The sequence below is a fragment of the Cyanistes caeruleus genome, chromosome 3 (assembly GCF_971803275.1).
Source record: "Cyanistes caeruleus chromosome 3, bCyaCae1.hap1.1, whole genome shotgun sequence".
NCBI lineage: Eukaryota > Metazoa > Chordata > Aves > Passeriformes > Paridae > Cyanistes > Cyanistes caeruleus.
This window is the reverse complement of record NC_141703.1, coordinates 10332286-10353499: the sequence shown is the minus strand read 5'-3', so window position 1 is coordinate 10353499 and position 21214 is coordinate 10332286. Positions and strand designations below refer to the sequence as shown.

Below are 21214 nucleotides of genomic sequence, written 5' to 3'. Positions count from 1 at the left end.
AAAAAAATAAATATTTTACATATTAATTTAAGCCAAGAACTCAGTGGCAGGATAATTGGAATCTTAAGGAATCTATTCATTATTAGTCCAGATCTAACTGATACGGAATAAGTAAAAAATAACAACAGAATTAAAATTGTCATCACTTGACTTCTGAATTGATCTCTGCCTTAAATCTGTTTGCCTTGTGTAGTCTTTTAATTACAGATTATACTGCAAATGCATGAATGTGACTCCCTAAAGAATAACAATGGGAGAATCATCATTTTTGATTTGTAAATTGTAGTAGTTAGAAAGGTTTTACATAAAATAACATAATACACCCTCCCTAGATGTTAAATTGCAGATCTCCTACAAATCCATACAGGCACATGAATTAATTCCAGTTCCTTCCCATTTTATGGAAAAGAGTTCCAGCACTGGAACAGGAAGGTATGAAGGAATAGTTAGGCTGCTCCAAAAATGCTACTTTTGAGATTCAGCAAATCTTTCTTCTTGTTCTTAATGAATACAACAACAACAACAAATTAATTTATACAAGACACAAACACTACAGAAAATTAGTTGAATTACAGTGGAAAATATAAAGCTGCAAAACTCTGCTACTACAGTTTGAAGTGAAGTTTTAAAGTTAGTATTTGTACTTAACTTTTAGTTCAGTTTCAGTTGCACTAAATTGCAACCCTTAACTGTAATTAGATCATAATGATTGGAAGAAAAGACAAATAGAGAATATGTTGTATACAAAAGTACAATGGCTTTACAATGAGAGTTAACTTCCTCTACCCTCAAGGAGTAATTTTGAGCATCTCACAAGATACTCCATTTGCCAATTCTTTGTTGAAATCATCGCACAGTTCTCAACAACTAATGTTAATTATTTATTCTACTCTCTACTGCTAGTAATTACTGCATTAATTGACCATTTGAAAGACTATTCTTCAATTTGTCTTTGCATTACTGAAGCAGTTGAAAGTCCCATAAATACAAAGGGTTTCAAGTCCAGAGGAATTGTTTCTCTGTTCAAAGGGATTGTTTCCTCCCTAAAACCATGACAATAAGAGATCTTCATTTTCACAGCCAATTAATCTGTCAGCCACGCTAGAACATTTTTGCTACCAAGGCTGCCACAATATAGTGCATGACAGAGACCTCAGAGCACCTGACAAAGCTGAAGAAGTTGTTAAAGTCACGCTGTCTCAGTCTACCCTGTGCTTGCCACCCAGTTGGAAGACGTGTTTCCTAAAAAAAGAGGTGTGATCTGAGAAATACTGGAAATATTATATGCACCTCAAGCCACATGTAAACCATGAATAAGAATGGACCCGTGGACTGAGGGAGAGGAAAACACAAGTCTTGAGTTAAAATCCCATGAGAAAAATTAAGACAGAATTTAATCCACTTGATACGTGACACGTTAGGCACCACAGTGCAGGGTAAGCCTTGTTTAAGATGGGAGCGAGCTCTGCACCTAACACCAAAATTAATCATCATAAAGTACTTCATAATCCAAAGAAACTAAACTGGAATTCTTGAGGTGCAGGTCTGTATTTGTCCAATGGAAGAGTGGGGCATGGCTAAATACGCCCTAGACAGATTCTGCCCAAAATAGGAACCTCAATGTGTCAGCATGCAAATTTCAGATGATTCCCTAAAAGTCATGTACAACAAATCCTCCCAGGCAGAAAACATGAAAAAAAAAAAAAAAAAAGTCCAAACTTTTTATATAATCAACCATGGAAAAGTGACAAAATTATTTCAAACAGGGTGCAGATGTACCAGACTGCCATCAGTCTATTCACAGAATCTGGGAAGGGACTCATCGTAGCAATTGTTAGAATAATGATATTAAATATGTCCTACATTTAATATGGTCTCTTTTAAAATATTACACCTTCATACTTCAGCAAAATAATCATAGGATTCCATCAAATTTCTTTAGCTTGGTCAGCTAGTACTCAGAGTTAAAGCAGTTCACTTTTAGCAATTTACATATTGGTTATTCACTGTAACAATTTAAAAGAAAATATATATTCCAAATATCAGTTTATTCAGCATCTGTATTTCTGGTTATCATATCAGTGTAATAGATGCTGGCCCATATTAATTATTTGATTGCAAGGAAAGACATTCCTCAATATTTAGAACAATGGCATGAGCTACAGTTTTACTTTCATTTACCCTTCTTCGGGTCTTGTATTTCCCTTATTTAAGAGTTCAAAATAATAGCACAATGTAATAATTTCTTTGGAAAAAAAAAATAAAAGACAAAACCCTTGTACCTATTTTTCTTTAAGAGTTGTATAAATTTTGACAATTATTATCTTCAAAAAACTAAATGCAAATAAAATCTTCCAAATCCCAATAAAATGTTGTATTTTCTATGATACAGAACATTACAGAAATACATTACAAAACATACATATTAAAAGTCAGGAAGCATTTTTTCCCCAACTAGTTGAAGTAATGCCTTTGGAACTGTCTAACTCAGATGTGTTAATGTACTTCAAAGCTTAGAGAACTCAGAAAATAAGATTACAACTTAAGTCTCTCCACAGAACAGATTGTTAATATACAATTCATTACTGTGAGTTTCTAGCACACTTCTTTGCATGATACTAAAGTGGTAATACATTTTTTCTCTTTCCTAATTAACAGATTTAACATTCAGAAATAATAAAAGAAATATAAGGCAATATGACTTTACCGTTTCATTTAGACAGTATGTGCTAATATAATTCTTGTGATAAATATGAACCTGTTCGTTTATCAAATCCCTAAGAAGATTATCTAAAGCAACTCCCATGTAATTACCATTCACCATCTGTTCCACCAGGGCCTCAGCTGATCTGCTGGCATCTTGCAGTTTTCTGTACTTCTCAGGCTTTTCTCGCTGGATGGCCTGCAGCACGACAGGAAAGACAAGTATTTTGAACAAGAAAGTAATTAATCTCAGGGATGTCTTCTGATTTCTTGAGACTTTTTAACCCATCATATTGCCCTGAACACCCCCTGATTTGCAATGAAATGGCAGGTACCATAAACCACCAGGGAGTCAGTCAGAGTCAAATACAAAAACTGAGAGTCAGAACACAACAGAGCTGAAAAGTGACACATGTCAGTATTTGATAGACACATAAAAGACATAGAAATTAGGAGCTATTTGAAGCACATTATTTCAGAAAGAAAATATTAATTCAACACAAATTCCTTGTGGAAGAATAGATTAGCTCATTTTCATGGTTAAAGCAATTGACCATTATCACCAAATCACAGGGATTCACATAATTTTTCAGTATCAAACCCATATAAAATTTGTTTGCTTATATTACTATTATTACTATATTACTTATATTACTATTATTGCTATTGTTTGAAAACAGAATAACAACTTTAAAATGCATATATAAAATCACATGCAGCAGACACCCATAAGAAGAGTTAACTGCAGATTTAATACAGGTTTCTCATCATGTATTGTTCCTAATACTCTTGATTCACCTTTCTGTACACAAAAATTGCTCACCAATGTTCAGGGCAGCTAGTAAGGCCTAGTAAAGGCCAGCTGCTAAAATTACAAGATATAGTAGGAATCTAAATTTACATATCATTTTGGATCAGTAGAAATACTGGTGGAATGTAAACTCATTTTAGATCTGACAGCTCATCAATGCTGTTTTGTAATTAGCACCATGAAATCACTTTATTAATTTTAGAGTAAATTAGTCGCATAATTTAGTTGTAATTTAGAAGCTTAAATATGCAATAAGGGCCCACAGTCAAGTTTGATACCAAAAACCTATAGATGTCCCAGAGGTCCTGACCCACACAGTGTCCCATAAATCGAGTCCCTCACTTTGCTGCAGTAGATGCACACACACAGGAGGATGTGACCCCCAAATCCTACATGATGTATATGGGAACAAAACACCTGGCCCTGGCTGCAGTTTCCCAGGCTGGCTGACCCCACTGGGCTTCCCCACCACCCTGTTTGTTTCCACAGCAAAGTTAGATCCTGCATAACTTCAAAAAGGTTCCTTAAACTGAAAAGAAAGTTCAAGTAGGTGTCTAAAAACGCATTAAGTAAAAAAACCTTGTACCCTTAAACTTAGAAATACTATTTTTCAAATAGATTGTTGTATGCATATGGAATGAATATAAACACCTTTGAATAAACTCTCTTAAAATAACTTTTAAAATGTGATGTTTAAAACACCATCAGTTTAACAAGAAGCAGCTCCCTGGAAGACTTCATAGATGAGACACAGAAACCTAAAAGAAAAATTTTCAGCCTACCTATAATTGCTATTTGTGCATACAAAAATGGTTAAACAGCAGGCTTTCTAAAAATATCTCAAAGATTATTTTTAAGACTGTCATGAAAACAATTTTGGATAAATAAAATATATAAAGAAAATATATTTATAGAATAATAAAATATTTTGTATTTTAAAAAAAATCTTTAATATATAACCACTGAAATATTATGAATTTTAATCCCAGTGAGTTACAGATGGCTATGAATTATCTCTCAGTTTTGTAGGTCAATAAAATCTTGTATCATTCCACAGAAAAATTTAAATATTTTCCAAATTAAAAAAAAATAAATTAACTCTCTGCAGAGTTCCAAAATCTCTTATAGAATCTTAAATAATACTACTCTGTCTATAATGCCAGGTATAGTTAACATGGGAATAACTACTGAGAACTCAAAGGTATTGTTAAAACACTAAAATATACTGAAAATAATTCTACTGTGTCTGTAATACCAGGTGTGTAATTATCATATGTATAACTGCAGTGAGGAGAAACAAATAGTTAAAAAAAAAAACTACTTTATAAAATATGATAAAACTTATATTTTAAAAATATACAAATGATACGACATAGAAGCTTGTGGAAGTCAACCCTTTCCTGCACAGCATATGCTATGTGTGCAGGAGAACATGGAGAAATGCCCATCCCTCTCCTGGAAGATTCAAATTCCCAGGTCATGGTAGAAAATATAAGCACAATGTGTGGAGTCCTTAAATAAGCACAAAAGATTTTGCACATATTAAACTTTCTGTCGATTATTTTTCTCCATTGATTTTTATGTAGTTGGCACATATTACGCCAGTGAAGATCTAACCCTGGTTACAGGAGGACAAAGACACACAGGAAGCTCAGTGATAACCAAAGGAGGAGAGACTGAACCCTGTGTTCCTCAAGACAAATGATGTGACGTGGGGAGAAAAGGAGGAAACTCACTCCAGTTTCTCAAAACACTGACCACATGTTCCTGACATTAGTCCCTACACTCTTCCATCGTTTGCCAAACCTGCAAATTGTCTTGGGCTTTTAAGATCCTCAGAAGTATTTCCATAACCCCATGTCAAGTGCCTAGAAATCAGTGGAGTAGTCCTGGAAATATCTGTCATTTATCTCTTTGATTCTGTTTTTTTCATTTTTCCCTTTACTGAAGGGGGCCATGCTCTTGATCCAGGTTCATTTATGGCACAAGTAGAATGGAGTAATTTTGAAGGGATTTGTGAGAACAGAAACTTAAATTCTGTACATTGTAATAGACACTTTTTGACAATAGTGGCTAAGGCACTTCAAAATATCTCAAAAATATATAACTCCTCCCCCCCCCTTTTTAACTTTTTTGCATTCTGTAAAAGATTTTTCCCAAAAAAAAAAAAAAAAAGACACCAATATTAGAGAAAAAGGTTAACTTTACAGGCTTTTGTCCAAACAGAGATTAATTCTCTTCTGCATTACTTTGCAACAGACAATGCAAATGGCATTATAGCCCAGTTTTAATTGATTGAAAAACATTATAAATTCATCTTTAGCTAAATGCTAGCCAAAGGCAAAGGGACTATTTTTAAAAATCTGAACATTTTATTTGACCTTGAGACTTCAGTTGGAAGTTAATGACTTCACAACCTAGAAAATATTGATGGCTGGAGAAATTTGGATGTTATTAATATATCAAATCAACATCCTTGTTTGAGAGCTCTGTGCAAGGATGCAGGGTAGCAGGACTCCCTGACCTCTTGTGATGGTGACCCAGCACCCCTGAGGGCAGAACATGCAACATTATCATCACCACCTCTGACAGTGATTCAGCTCTCAAATATCCATGCCCAACAAAACATGCCTGGAAAAGGTCACTAAAACAAAACAAACATATGTGAATGGGGCTTCTGAGAATGCCAAGAGAACAAATTTAATTGTCTAGGATATCTGACATTTTCCCTTACATCTGTTCCTTGTGTTTATCTTTGATTCTGAATTTCTAGGTGCTCCTTCTTGGCTAACCAAAACTCCTTTCAAAGATTGTTATTTCCAGTTTCTTGTTGGATAGTCTCAAATCCAACTTACTAAGTAGGATTTACTACCTGAAATTGTGGAGGCTTTTTGCACCTGAACCTCTATATATTTGAACTTACAATACTGAAAGCTCATTATAGATTAAGAAAAACATAGAAGCCCTGAGCCATTCTTGGGTCTGATTTTAGTACACATGCACTAACTGTAGAATATTTATGGTGGGATGCAGTATAACAATATTTACTACATTAATATTTGGATGTCTCTGTTATTTAGGAGTATGGCTTTTCAACAGTAAAACTTCTATTCCTATGGCTTTGCACTCCTCCCACCCAGGTAAGGTAAATATCTTTCTTCTGTATCAGGGAAGGGATATAAATACTTTTCTTCTCCTCTGACATAGGAATGGACTTTTTGCACGTATCTAATGTATTCAAGCTACATAATACACCTGCTAAAGGCTAATTTCCTGCCAGGATCTGAAGAGCAGCTGGCTAACAGTCACTGCATTTCATACAGCCTGTTCTTGGCTCTGTCTCCCCCAGGATTCCTCTGAGCTGGGATGGGAGCAAGCTTTTGCACTTTATGAATCACCAATGATGGCAAACAAGATTTCCTCATGGATTTAATTTCCAGTGTCTCTGTCACTCTATCATGCAGCAGATATACTTCCACTAAATCTTATGGAAGTGATCCCTCATCCATGAAAAATGATGGGCAGGAGCAAGCTGCCACAACAAAAAAAGAAAACAAAACCAAAACCAACTTAAACTAGCAACCTGTCCCCAAAAGAACAGCAGAAAAGAAAGTCATCACAAAACGGCTCTAGGACTCACCAATGACTGTGGTCAGGATAAGTAATCAATAAATCAATATTTCAAACAATCAGTAAAGGACAATTTTGACATCAGGCAAGCACAGGTGTTCTGTGATAAATCAGTTTGAGTTATCATATGGGAAAAACCCCTAAATGATAACGTAAGGGCAAGATGGGGCTCCTGCACACGTGTGTAGATGGTCACATGCAGGTAGGGGTACAACACCAGGGTGTGACTGTGGATGTCAGTGCATGTCCTGGGTTTGGCTGGGATACAGTGAATTTCTTTCCAGTAGCTGGGACAGTGCTGTGTTTTGGATTCATTATGAGAACAATATTGATAACATTCATGTTTTGGGTTTTCTAAGTTGTGAATATCCTAAGTAAAGAATTTTTTTTGGTGTGTCTCATGCTCTGACAGGGATACACACACAAAAAAATCAACCAAAAAAACAAAACCTGTGAGGGAATGCAGCCAGGACAGGTGACCCAAAGTGGCCAGGGGGATATTCCACACCATAGAACAACTCAGTGTATAAACTGGGGGAGTTATCTAGAAGAGCACTTATTTGGGTTCAGGGAGGGGGTCTGGCCTTGGTCAGCAGGTGCTAAGCAATTGCATTATGCATCACTTGCTTGTTGTTTGTTGTTTTCTTTCTATTATCTGAATTATTATTTGTCATCATTATTATATTTTACCTTATTTCATTCAACTATTCTTATCTCAACCTGCAAGTTTTATTTCTGGGTCTCCCCATTCCACTGGGGTGGGTGGAAGTGAGCAGTTGTGGTGTTTGTTGCCAGCTGGGCTTAAAGCACAACAGTACAATAAAATCTATTTCAATTATCTCTCAGTGTTTTCCTTCCTGCATTTCTTCTCTTTTTATATGCCTTCTACAAGTTTACTAGAGAGTATATAATAAGTTAAAAAACATATTATCTTATTTTCCATTGATTTGAGGTTCATTTTGAGAGAACTAATAAATAAAAGCGCTAGCAGGCAGCAATGAAACTTCAAATCAACTGAACAGTAATTTCTGCTTTGTCTCTCATTTTAGGGATAGACACAGAGACAAGACAAGAAAAGACAAGACAAGACAAGAAAAGTCAGATCAGGAATAACTTTAAAACCTGGCATTCAGAAAAATTTGATATTTTTCTTTACATTTTAAAAACGTGTGTTCAAAGACAGCCTAGTTGAACACAATCCATGTAGCATTTGTCAAGTATCATCTTTCAGAGTTCTCACTATCAAATTAATACATCTAATAGAATGCTTTCTCCCTTACAGCAACTAGAAACTTCTAAATGTAACTTGTTTTTCTCTATAAAAAATTAATCTTAAAAGTAGTGGCACTCTGTGAAATTAAAACGGGTCTTGGTCCTTAAAAACATTTTCACTATTAATGAAGGATACATATCAACTTTCCTTGTATCTACTTAGAAGTACTAGTTTGTCTCAGATCTCTCTTGATATGAAAGAAGTAATTTTCTGCACTACTTTACTGAAAAAAAAGGCTGGAATTTTGTTTGTTAACAGTTTGTTTGTTAAATTTCCAAGGAGATCAAAGGAACATCTGGAATATCTCCTGCTATATTTAATTTCTTGAATTCAAACTTAAAATTCTCGTGCATTGGTCAAATTCCATGCAGCTTTCTCCAGTATTTTCTGTGTTTTCACCAACTGAAACAAGACCTGGATAAAGGTGATAGGTAGTGGCCTCCCAGCCCTGATGTTCTTCCTCTGTTCCAGCAAAGACAAGGCAAGAGCTAGTGGAAATCCAGCAGGGACCAAAGGAGGTCTGTGGTTCACCCACCTCCACCCTTCCCTTCCAGCAATCACCACCTCCTCAGAAGCAAAGAAAGGAAAGAAGGAGGAAGGTGAACCAGGGCTCCTGGATCCTTTAATGTTTTTATAAAGTCTTAGACAATATGAGGTAGAACCAATGGGAAACCTGATGGTGTGGGTAGCCTGAGTAATTTGTAGGTCAAGATAAGCTAATTTTCATCCTTAAAATACATATGTTCCACAAAATGTGAATATATGAAGGGGAGATGAGTATTTTCTTTCTTTTTTTCTGTTTCTTTTAAAATTTAGGAGCACTTGGAAAATTAATTGCATATCTATTAATGTATTAGATGAATACTATTAACTCACTATGGAAGCATATGAACCCATCAAACCTTCTCTGTGTATTTGATCCATTCTGCATATATATGTATATATATGTATATTCCACGTAACATCAAGTTGTGACATGGATTAATTCAATATATTCCATTGGAATGCATAATTTCTAGCACTCATGACAACATAAATAACTAAAATTACTGCAAGAAACTTGGACTTGAACATGGAATTTAAAAATGTACACTTACAGTCACTATGTTACTCAGTCTTACCTAGCTGATTTATGATGGAAAAGCAGAAAATGAGAAAAACCAGCAACAAATCTAAATTCAATACAGTAACTTTGTCCCATCTCTTTGTGCTCTAGGAGAACCTATCAACAGTGGTTTTAAGGATGTTCCATAACATACTATCCAAGATAATTAAAAAAAAATAAAAAAAGAAAAAAGAAAAACCTTTCTCCTACTTGGAAAAGTTGGGCACTTTTTCATTGATCTACAAAAATTAAATAAGGAAGAAAATTTCTAAGAGTTTAGTTTTCAAAGGCTAAATTCAGTAATTCATTCTGTGACACACAGACCCACACAAACATAGCTACTGCTTTTGCAGTGCAGAACCATTCATTTTTGCAGGAAAGAACATTTTTTTGGTTCTGATATGGTACTAGAGTAGAGTTTAAAAAAAAAACTAACAATAAAAGTCCTGTGGAAACTGGTGATTGTCATATATATTTTACAGCTCTGTAAAAGGAAAAAGATGGATTTTTTTTTAGCATCCACTCCAGTGACACTTTTCATATTCTTCAGTTTATGCATGTATAATGTCAAATTAAGCTGTCAGTATAGAATGATGTTGCATATTTAAGAAATGATGTATAGCCTTTGGTATAACTTTACCTAAGACTTTCATGGATCTAGAATACCTTAATTAAGTATGAATATGTATGAACAAAAACAACAACAAAAATCTATGAGCTCACACAACCTGTGCAGTAATTTTGGTGCCAAAAAAATTCTGAAATTCACAGAAACAGCGAACACTTCTAAATTTATCTTGGACAATCAATGCTTGTCAGTCTACATTGTAAATCACTTAAAGTTGGACTCTGAAAGCACTTTGACAAGCTAATACAGACTGCCAGTAGACAAGTAGTTTCTCCTACATTGACTCTTTCTCTGAGGTCTGAGAGGTTCCCTTCTTTCCGAAAGACGGCAAACTCGGGGCTTTGCAGCACTGCCTCGGAGCGCGTCATCCAGCTGTGCAGCTCCGTGGTGTCCGAGTCAAACCTGAGGGACAGAAAAGTGCAACAAGACTTCAAACTTCCACAGTTTCTGAAAACAGGATGAGCAGAAAACATGGTTGTTTAAACAAGTGAATAAACAGCAATTTCTGTCAGCAAAAGAGAGTTTTAAACTCCCATATCTCATCAGAGAGTTCATAAAACTATTCACTCTAAAAATTAGAAACAAAGAAATACTTTTTCATGTTTAAGACCCAATTTGACAGCTGAACAGATGTTATAGTTTTCACAGTAAGTATTCTGATTTTTCGAGCTAAAGTGTTTGGAAGATATGAAACAAATGTCTGTCAGTGAAGAAATGTCACAAGTTCTGCTGGCTGAGCTCAGGATGTAAGGCCTATCTGACTGACCAAATACAGCCTTCAAACCTGTGAGATCACTGTCCCAGCTTGTGATGATAATATTAGGAAGGAAATTAAAGCAGAAAAATTGACAAATTTTTTTCTGATTAACTCAAATTTGATCTAGATTGTTAGCACTAATCGACAAATAAAGTATAATTTTCCACAGTTAAAGCTTTAGAAACCAAAATTACGATCCCCTACTCTGTGTACATCATTTAGAACTAGTTTTCCCTCTACAGCCCTCTTTACTGCATTCTGGATTCTTTCAACAGCTCCTTTAAAACTGGTCTTAATTTGTGTTAACTGCTCTTCAGGTGATGTCTCAAAATGCAGATAGTTACTAATGTCTACAAACTTCAAATTGTGATTCAGTATCTACTGTAGGTTTTAAAAAAAGAAGCCTCAGCCAATATTTTTTTCTCAGTTGTGCCACACTCTGCTTGATTGCATTTCTTTATTGCACTGTATGTTCTAATATTTATATTCCTTTTGCAGCTGACTTTCCTTCTGCAGAAATATGGTGAACACAATAGAGCAGAAAGACCTGAGGGAAAAAAATAACAAGCTGTATCTTTCGGTTTGCTTTGTGACTATGGGTTGTATCATTTGCATGCAGCTGAAAATCCACTAAAATCAGTAACTTGAACAACAATTACACTCCTGGAGGAATTAATTATTTTCTAAAAATACATTTAATTTATACAAGGATTTATACTTCTAAAATACAAGGATTTAAGGCAAAACCAGGTGCTTGATAAATCTAAATATACAGAAATGAAAACTGAATACAAGAAAGAGTTCCATGCTTGAGTGAATATTTATACTTCCCTTTTTTTCCCTTCTCCACTGTGACTTTTTGTATTCATAAATAATGAAAGCAAAAGAGTCACACACTACCTTAATCTCAGTCCAATATTCTATATTCAAATTAAAAAACTCTTAGGAAAAAATTGATTAAAAAATTCCTGATAATACTAATAGAATACTCATTCAAGCAGAAAAATATGACTTTGAAGTGAGTGATGGTGCAGTAACTTCAGTTTTATAAAGAACTACAAATTCCTAGGCAAAAGACGAAATAAAATTCCCAGATGGTTCAAGGAATGTGTGTGCTGGCAACAGATTCTAATCTCTGAACATGAACTCCACAGTCAGTTGAGAGCTTCCTTCTTCAGCTTTATTTTTGATCATTAAATCAACTGCAGTTCTTGAAATAAAATGCTATCCTCTGTTCTACAAATAATGACTGCATATTTGATGATCACAAAACACCAGACATCTGACAGCAATGAAGTTTACCAGCCCCTGAGTACTAAAGTTCCTTGACTGCAGGTAAAACTGTATGAGTTCTGGTTCTTGTTCCATTCTGAAGCTGCAGGCAAGAAGAATTAATGAGACCAATTCTCTGAAAAATAGCCAGGTCTTACCCTGGTACAGGATGGAAATTGACAGAAAAATGTTTATCACTGATCAATTCTTCAAAAAAGGGATTTAGCCCTTGCCTCTGCAACACCTGGAAAGAGGAATGGGAGCATTTGGGATGGTTTTGACAGTAAAACAAAATAATTAGGAACACATCTCATGGCCCTGAGAGCCATGAGATGGTGGCAAGTACTAGACATAGATCTTCTAAGGTCCTTCCAACTGAAAGCATTCTATAATATGATATGATTCTCTGATATGAAAAAGCTGATCTCATGTAACAGATTGCTCTGTCACTTCCAGTTTCTTCTGGAGATAAATATAATTTCAGAAACAAAGCTTTCTGTTTAAAAAAGGGCAATACAGAGAGGGGCAGAAAATAATTAAAATAAATAAAACTTAAATCTAAATGGCTTTTTGCAGTACATAAATATCTTTAAGATAAAGACATCTTAGACAAAAAAAAACAAAACACTCTGTCATGTTCATCTTGTGTAAAAGGAGGAAACACTGGTGGAAATGGCATTTAATCATTCTGCTTTAGTGATTTGATGCTTCCTTACTGAGCACAGCTTCAGCTAGAAATTATATTAGCTCTAGATTGATATTCAAGTATAAATAGAGTCTTTAAAACTCCTAGGAATAAGAATACTTTAGACATAAAATAGTGCAAGACTGCGTCTCTGTCCCAACAAACTTCAGCTCAAGTAGAACTTGTAAAAATAGATAAATGGAAAATACAAAACTAAAAATCACTCAAGAAATTACTCTAAATAACTCCCTTAATTTAGCATGTACATTGGCAAGCTCCCCACCTAAAAATTCCATTTGAAAAAGAGGATTTATTCTTCGTGCGGAAGTCATGTTTCTGTTTTCCACTTAGTCTTTTCTTCTGGTGTTCCACAAGGGAAATACTATTTTTACTGGTCCCACAGCCCTCACTTTACATGCCATCACATATCAGCTGAGTTCAAATGAAGATTTGTTTTTATTGTAAAATATGAACAAATTAACTCTTTTTATCTACTGATTTCTATCAGGTTTTTTTTATCAGATAGGGGACTTCTGGTAAGACAAGAGTACCCTACTCTTTTGAGTATTTGGGTTGGCAATTCTATACAGAGAAAGAGAAAATTGTTGTGCAATTAAGCTGTGAAATGTCTCAAAGGTGAGCTTTATCATGTATTTAATAGAGACAAGGAAAGCCAGAACAAGGAGTAAATTTAGAACAAATACATGGTGATCTAGTAAGAAAGTTTGGAATGGGAATCTGAAGTGGGAATATGGCTTAAGATGATCCAGAAAATCAATTTGTGGAGAATTTTCCATGAAAATGTGACTGGCATAGATTAAAAATATGAAGATGAGTTTTAAATGTACTTTGAGAAATTAGATATACAAACAAATTCAGTGTTGAACAAGTTCACACAGGAAATGAGGCATGAAGTATCTTCCTGTCCTGTGGCCATAAACTGAATAAATGTAATCTTTAAACCACATTACTATGCTACTGCTACCATGGACAAACAGTGGTTTCAGTACTTTTTCTTTAACAGGCAGAAATTGCTTGACAATTTCCTTTGCTCATTTGTTTCCTTCCCTCCTCAAACAAAATTCAGACTGGGCCAGTCACCACTGCAAATCTTGGGCAGACATAAAACCATTTGCCAACATATGGAGTTGGCAGGGAATGATACAATTTTGATGCAAGAACCACTTCACTGAATTATTTCATTTCCATGTCTGGACTGAAATCCCCAGCTCAGCAGAGGTCTTTCTCAACTTTTAGCTCTTTGCTGCCTAGAACATATCAAAGAACAACTTTACAGCACATGGTGACCATTGGAAGAATTATTCTGATCTAATTCCCTGATGTCTTTCTTCCTCCTCTGTATTTTTAGGTGATGAGCCATTAATTGATAAATAGAGTTTTTCTTCTAATTCAACTGCAAATTTAGCCAAACAAATATTTTTACCTTCCTATTGTTTTAGGTTTAGATTTAAAATATTTTATATCCTTTTGGAATGACATTTTGACTCTCCCTCTACATTTGTGGTACTGTTAAATTTAGCCTCATCAGCATTATGACAAGTGCATTTCTGTAATGCATACAGGGCATGAAAAAGAATAAAAATAAATCAATCCCAAGCATGTATCTCCAACAGAAACTTCAGTAGAACCATCAGAGTACTTTTAAACCAAATCATCACGGCCTGCAGCAAGTGCTGACTGGTACCACTCTGATAATATTGCAGGTAATTTCAGGTGCTAAATGAGAATATAAGTTCTGTTTATTTGTCACTAACCCAATTCTCACCTCACAAAAAGGATAAAGGAAAAATGCTTAGTAAGCATTAGGAAGTGCCCATGTGTACAAATCTCAACATAGCCATACTTTTACAATCCAAATGAAAGTGCTCATTAATTATTCCCTCTCTAAGGAACAGAAAACTATTCTGCTGTGTCTTGGTCACCTTTTCCTTTCCTCTGGCATTGGCTACAGACATAATGAAATCAAAAACCACCAGGAAAATTGAAGACACGACCTTCCTCTTTTTGAATTTGTTACCTATCATTAGATAACAATACCACAGCACAAGCTGCAATTCTGTAACAGAATAAAGGTCAAAAAACCCAATGGAGGGGCTGTAAAAGTGCTAAACAGTCACCATTTAGTCCTAACATAATTCATTGCAGAGAAATGGGATATATGAAACAACAGCTATCAAAAAGACCATAAAAAGTCACTGTAATATTTCCTTTGATTTTTTTTTTCTAGAAAAATACAAACTTTTCTAAATAATGAAGTATTAGAATCCCAAATATAATAATTTTCAAAAAAGTAAGGGTTTATCTCGTTTTGAAAAGTTCATCTAACAGCTGTTAAATGAAAAGAAAAAACACTAGATGGAGCAACTATCCTGTTTTAACACACCTTGCTCTTCAAAGAGCATCGAGTCTCTTTCAAATCTTCAGATTAACATTATACCAATAATAACCTTATGACAAGCAGACTTTCCTTAAAAACCTTAGGAAGCATGCAAAAAGATATTTACCAAATTGCAAAGGAAGGTATCTTTGGTCGTTATTTAAGCATACTAATATTACAAACATGTTTAAACTAAATATTAACCAGCTCTTACTCATCTCCTATTTAAAAACTTAGCATGAAGAGAGTAGTTTTCAGATTTTTCTGTGATATGTTTTTCCCAGAATATGAAAACACCATGAAAATAAGTATGTTAACTTGAATCCCTTTCTCCAATTTACAGGTTTTTTAAATACTAGAACCTCAGCTGTGTTACATTTATCTCTACCTCTAATGCTTAATACATACTTTTCAAGATCCTATTATCAGCTCCAAGTATTTTATCTGTCTCAGTTTTAAATTGATTCCTGTGGGAAAAGCAGCTTTTCTTTGACTAGCAATAGCACTTAACTCACCTGAGTTATTCTGACATTTTGAAGCATTAGTCCTGAATCAGTTTTAGATTTTGAGCGGGAGAATGGAGGGGGAAGAAATAATAATAAAAAAAGTATTCTGGTTCTTATCTCTGCTTTCCTCCACTACATGGCAAAACCTTGCTTTAAGAGGTAAGAAAAAATAAAAAATCAACAGCTTCTTTCCCATGCATTCATGCCACAGTAAATAAAGCAATGGAAATGGGATATTCAGTCCTGTGGATGTTACTGGTCTACAAGTCAAATTGCTTCTACTTAATTTCTTCAGTTTAAACAGAGATTTTTATAATTTCAATCCTGATAAAACACTTGGCATTCTAGAAAGTTTGATGCTTCAAACTTAATAATCCTTTTTTTTTCCTCCTTGGTTTGGTAAGTGGAGGCCATGCTCTTACCAGTGCCCTAATACAATATTCACTGAGTAGCTAAACTCAAACTACTCTTCCTTCCTTTAGTATCTATTATCTCTAAAATATTTAGTCCACAGAGAAGCTGTGAAAATAAATACTTCCAAACCTGTGGCAATGGAGCCTGATGAATTTACTTCAAGCATACTCCTTTACAGAAACAACTCAGACTAAAGTCTGAGAACAGATGAAAGATGCCAGCAAAACCTGGGAGCATTATTCACCACCTCAAAAAAGCTTCAACCCCCAATGTGTCTTTCCCTCCTAGGCCTAAAAACACCAAGCAGCAGCATGCAGTGTGTTTTACTGAGACTGCAGAAAGCAGCCACCACAATCTGGTTACTCACCTTCGCAAGGTCCTGACAAGCCCTCAGTAATTGCTAGGGGTTTTTTATCAAACCAAAACTAAAGAGTACATAACCATCTAACTAGTAGTCATTCAGTGCTCAGGGAAAATTTTGGTTGTAAACACACAAAATATAGAGTGATGTAGGAGAGGTAGGTTGAGAACCTCCATTCTTTTAAATTATTTCAAAAAAAACAAAAGGCCTGCAGCACTATGGGCTTTGTTTATCATTGGGTGCAGCTACAACTGAATACAAAAAAAAAAACAAACCCTGAGAGATCTTGTGGCTAACAGTGCACCTGGACAAGAAAGGCCTGGCTGTTTGGGAATGCAATGTTTCTTCTCCTATCAAAAAAAAACATTGATCAAAAAGGTGTCTAGTTACCAGTGAACAAAGATATCTTATCAGATCTCCCAAATTTTCAGATGAGCTTTTTTCTTCCATTATTATGCTTATGTCTAGTATAAATTTATATTTTCTTGTCTTTGAGTAAGACAACAGCACAATTTAAAATGTGTTTGTTTCCAAAACTGCATTTTAACATATTCATTAAAAACCGTCACAAAATCTGCTATTCTAAGCTGAAACTTCTTCCCCAAAGTTTATTCTCAAAGTGTTTTCTGGAGCTGTTTACTGACTGGTCTGCCCACTGTAAAACACTTGCTTGGACTTTCCAGAGATGAAAGGTAAATAAATTGTGGGGTTTGGTGCTTTCTCTGTTCAGTTGGAAATTCCAACAAGATTATCTGAATGGAGAAACACTGCCTTCAGATAATACAACCATCATTCATCCTTCTGCAGAGCTGTGGACATTTCCAACATTTACTTTGCACGTTCCCAAAATGTAGGTCCACTCACAGATGTAACAGTCATAATAGTTAGAGAATTAAACAATTAACTCCCTTTTTCCTTGTGAAAGTCAGCTTTCTCTTCTAGCAGATCAAAATAAAAATCTAACTTGCGCAGAAAGGAAAATTACTCTGATTTTAAATATCTAAAAGAAGCCACAACTTATTCAATTATCTAAACTCATCCCAGGCAAAGACTGAGAACTACAGATTGTTCCATCTTGACTCTTATCCAAAAGTTAAACAGAAATTACATGGTGAATGCACATATTTTAGATAGCATTAAAACAAATCAAAACCCCCTGAAACCTAGTATGCATGGTAAAAAATCATTAACATTCTGTAAATTTGGTAGCAGATCTACCAGTAATATATCTAACAGCAATCCTACCCTCAAAGTTGATAATACATCCTATTTTCTGTCCAAGGATCAATCAGGTTTATATATAAACTCATTAGCTGCAGTGTTTTAGACAGACATCAGCAAAAGCATTGTAGTAATACAATTATCAGTTTCTATACACCAAGGTAGTTTGGAACAAAAACAATTCCCATAATCCAGCTAATTCCTCCTCTCAGGCAGTATCCTTGCATGATGAGAATTAAATCACTATTCTGTTGTACCCTGCCAAGTTTACTGTCAGTATTAAGGCAAATTAAAAGAATATGAGCAAGAAGGAAAATATGTGCTAACAATAAATATACAGTATTTGATAAAGGAACTTCTATGCCAATTGGTCTCCAGTTTTATAATCTGCATATAACAACAATTTTCTTGAAGAATTAAAAAAATAGGTTTTAAAAAAAAAATCATCCTACTTGATTTAGTTTTAAGAAAGTTAATGCTTCCTTTTATAACAGTAGTCTTGCATGTTGCTTCCTTATGAAGTAAGATTATTCCTAAAACTTTTATTTCTTCAGATTCTCCTCTTCTTGCTATATTTCATTCTTCTTAATAAATGAAACATTATTTTACAAGAAAATACTTGTTCTGGTAAACATTTTGAACTAAGCAAAGATATTGTCCATAGAAATGAGACACTGAATGCAGTTTCACATCCTTTTCAGTCCTCAAAGCTGTTACCTTGTAACTCATGTTTATCTGAATATCAAAATATGTTTCCAAAACAAACATTATAATGAATGTTTGAATCTACCTTCTTAGCACCTCATTTAGAAACTTAGTGCTTGAGCCAATTCTGCTTAAACACATAAGAATGTATTCTCCTGACTTTAACTAGTGTTCAGCATCAGTTTAAAATCCCTTGCCACTTGTACTTGAGTTACACATGAAAAAAACCTGAAAATAATAATGCATGTTTCACCAAATATTAACTGCCTCTGCAGATTTGCTATATTTCTGCTGTTTTTACTCCTGACCCATAAGCGCAGATGAATACAATGAACTCTAGAAAGAAGGCAGTATCTCCATTACTAGTATTTTAACTATTATAAAATTTTTCTTAAAGAATAAAAATCTTAGAATTAATAGAATGCTTCTTGCCCATCACATTTCAAAACCCTAGTCAAGTGGGATCCCCTCAATGCCATACATAATAACTGACTATAATTACTGTGCAAAAGAATTGATTTAATCATTAATATTCTATACTGCTAAACAGGTGTAATAGAAGCACAATATAATCCATAACTCATGCTGAGTAAAGAAAGATAAAAATCAGCTGGTACCCTAGAAGAGAACATAAATATAATTTTAAGCTCAGAATAGCATACAGAAAAATATTGCAGTCAAATGACTGTTCTTGCATTTTTGTCCCGTCTCTATAGTATTCTCTCTCTGTCTCTTGATGATCCTCACCTCTTCCTAATTTCTGAATCCACAAGGAGTTGCCTTTTTTTGTGGGGTGGAGGTGGTGGGAGTTCCTCTTTAGCATGCTTAACCAGGATTTGCTCTCTTGTGGTCACCATAGTTACAGTTTCCATTACAGTTGTCTGTGTTAGTGATGTCTGAGTGGTAGTGACAGCCTGCGAAATCTGTGAGAAGTACAAAAACAGAGGTCATACATTATTTGAAAGACTTCAGTAAAGATTGTTTGGAGGAGCAATAGAAAATAATGAGAAACTGCTCTCATCTGATCACAGGCTGACCTTCAGAAAAAAACATTACACGCAACCCAAGATTTGTTTTATCTGACTCACGCTGTGTGAATAAGATATCTGCAAAAGCCAATATCAAAATCAGAAAGGATTCTAATGAACTTATAGCTCCCTGTAATCCATGCTGAATGAAGAAAACAAATGAATGGAATGGAATGATATCAAATAAATAAAATGTTACTATTACTAAACATTAATTTCAGACTGCCCCCAATCCAAAAATTTGCTCCTTGAGAGGTGATAAAGACATTAAAATGGCACTAAATTACCAATTATTAGTCCTACCATTTATAAAAAAATCAGATAGAATGTAATCCACCATAATATACCTGCATGAAAGTGCAGTTAACATTCTGGCTGGAAATCTTAAATTAGAACACATGCACTAGAAGGCAAATTAATTTGCATCAGTTTTATTCCGTAATTAAAAAAACAATATTTAGGGGTCACAGCAGATACTAACACCCATGGTATGTAACACACTGTAAACACTACCTGTCTAATGCATTTAGCTTTGCTCCAGCAATATGAAAAAAACCTCTTTGTATAGCTCAGCTGCATTAAAAAATAATGGTGAGAAATAATTTTTGTTCCTATTGGTTTGCACACTGCTTGTGCATGTACTGCCCATATACTTTTTTCCATATAACATTTTCCAACTCAGATGTGGGCAGCTGTTCTTAAACCCCTTAACTCATGAGAAATAGGCCACTTCTTTTTTTGATTCTGTCAGATGATGGCTCATTTGTCAAAATGCTCTAGTTACAGCTCCAATGACGACCTCACAGTTTAAGGGCAGTGAAATGGAAAATAAAAGAAAAAAAATTATACCAGGAGTAAAAAAAGTTGTGCATCAGAAAAGCCCTGCTTCTTTGCTTTTGCTAATATGCAAGAATTAGAGTTTCCAATTCAATAACAGAAATGCCAATATCTCAAAGTCCATGGAAGTATAAGCACATACATAAATTAACTATTACTTCTTGCATCAGAAACTCAGTAAGAGAATTGAGTCAGTTTTGTTATTGAGACACAGTGCTTCTATAAACAATGACAAGACAACCAGGTCTAACACCTTTCCCACAATGCTTTCTTGCATCGAAAAAGAAAAACAGAATGACAAGGAAAAGGAAACACTGTTAGCAAGCAGCCTCTTCCCAGCAAGCAATAACAGTAAAGCCAAGAAACCTGCAAAAATGCCCCAACAAATTCCTGCCAACTCTGCTGAATTCTTCACATTGTCTTCTGTGCAAAAGTCTTCCTGTTCTTATTCCAGGCTGACAGTGGAAGTGATTAGTAGGGAATTGATTTACCACTGTAAATTGTCAGTATTTCTTACATAGAGCAGTTAACCCAATGCTGTGCTTCCACCTCTAGAAACAGGCACTTATCTAGGTTTTAGAGCAGATTCTTGACTACTAAGAAGACTAAAAAATTTAGATTCAGAGCAGACTTTTAAAAAATATATGGATTAATTATGTCATTGAATAAGCTGCTTGTGACCTGCAGGGATTTAAGTAATGTGTGAGCTACAAAATTCTTTGGAAGAGAAAAACACCCAGTTGACTTTTTAATCACTAAAATTTTATGTAGTAACATTCTTGTTTTAGTTCTTTCAACAAGCTGTATTGATTTTGATTTTTTTTTCCCACAGAAATCATGACAATATTAAGTCAGTATTTCCATGTATATTTTTATTGAA

General features: G+C 34.7%; 1 protein-coding gene across 22 annotated transcripts in view; it reads right to left on the bottom strand.

Moving 5' to 3' along the window:
- Nucleotides 1-21214, bottom strand: part of DMD (dystrophin) — a 1136032-nt gene that overhangs the window by 652729 nt on the left and 462089 nt on the right. For all 22 annotated transcript variants that reach the window (XM_086879790.1, XM_086879801.1, XM_086879781.1 and 19 more), the window contains 3 exons: nucleotides 19217-19392; nucleotides 10429-10552; nucleotides 2815-2902 (listed from right to left, as the gene is read on the bottom strand). In XM_086879790.1, the coding sequence (XP_086735916.1) occupies nucleotides 2815-2902; nucleotides 10429-10552; nucleotides 19217-19392 (388 nt within the window). The remainder of the gene's footprint in view (nucleotides 1-2814; nucleotides 2903-10428; nucleotides 10553-19216; nucleotides 19393-21214) is intronic.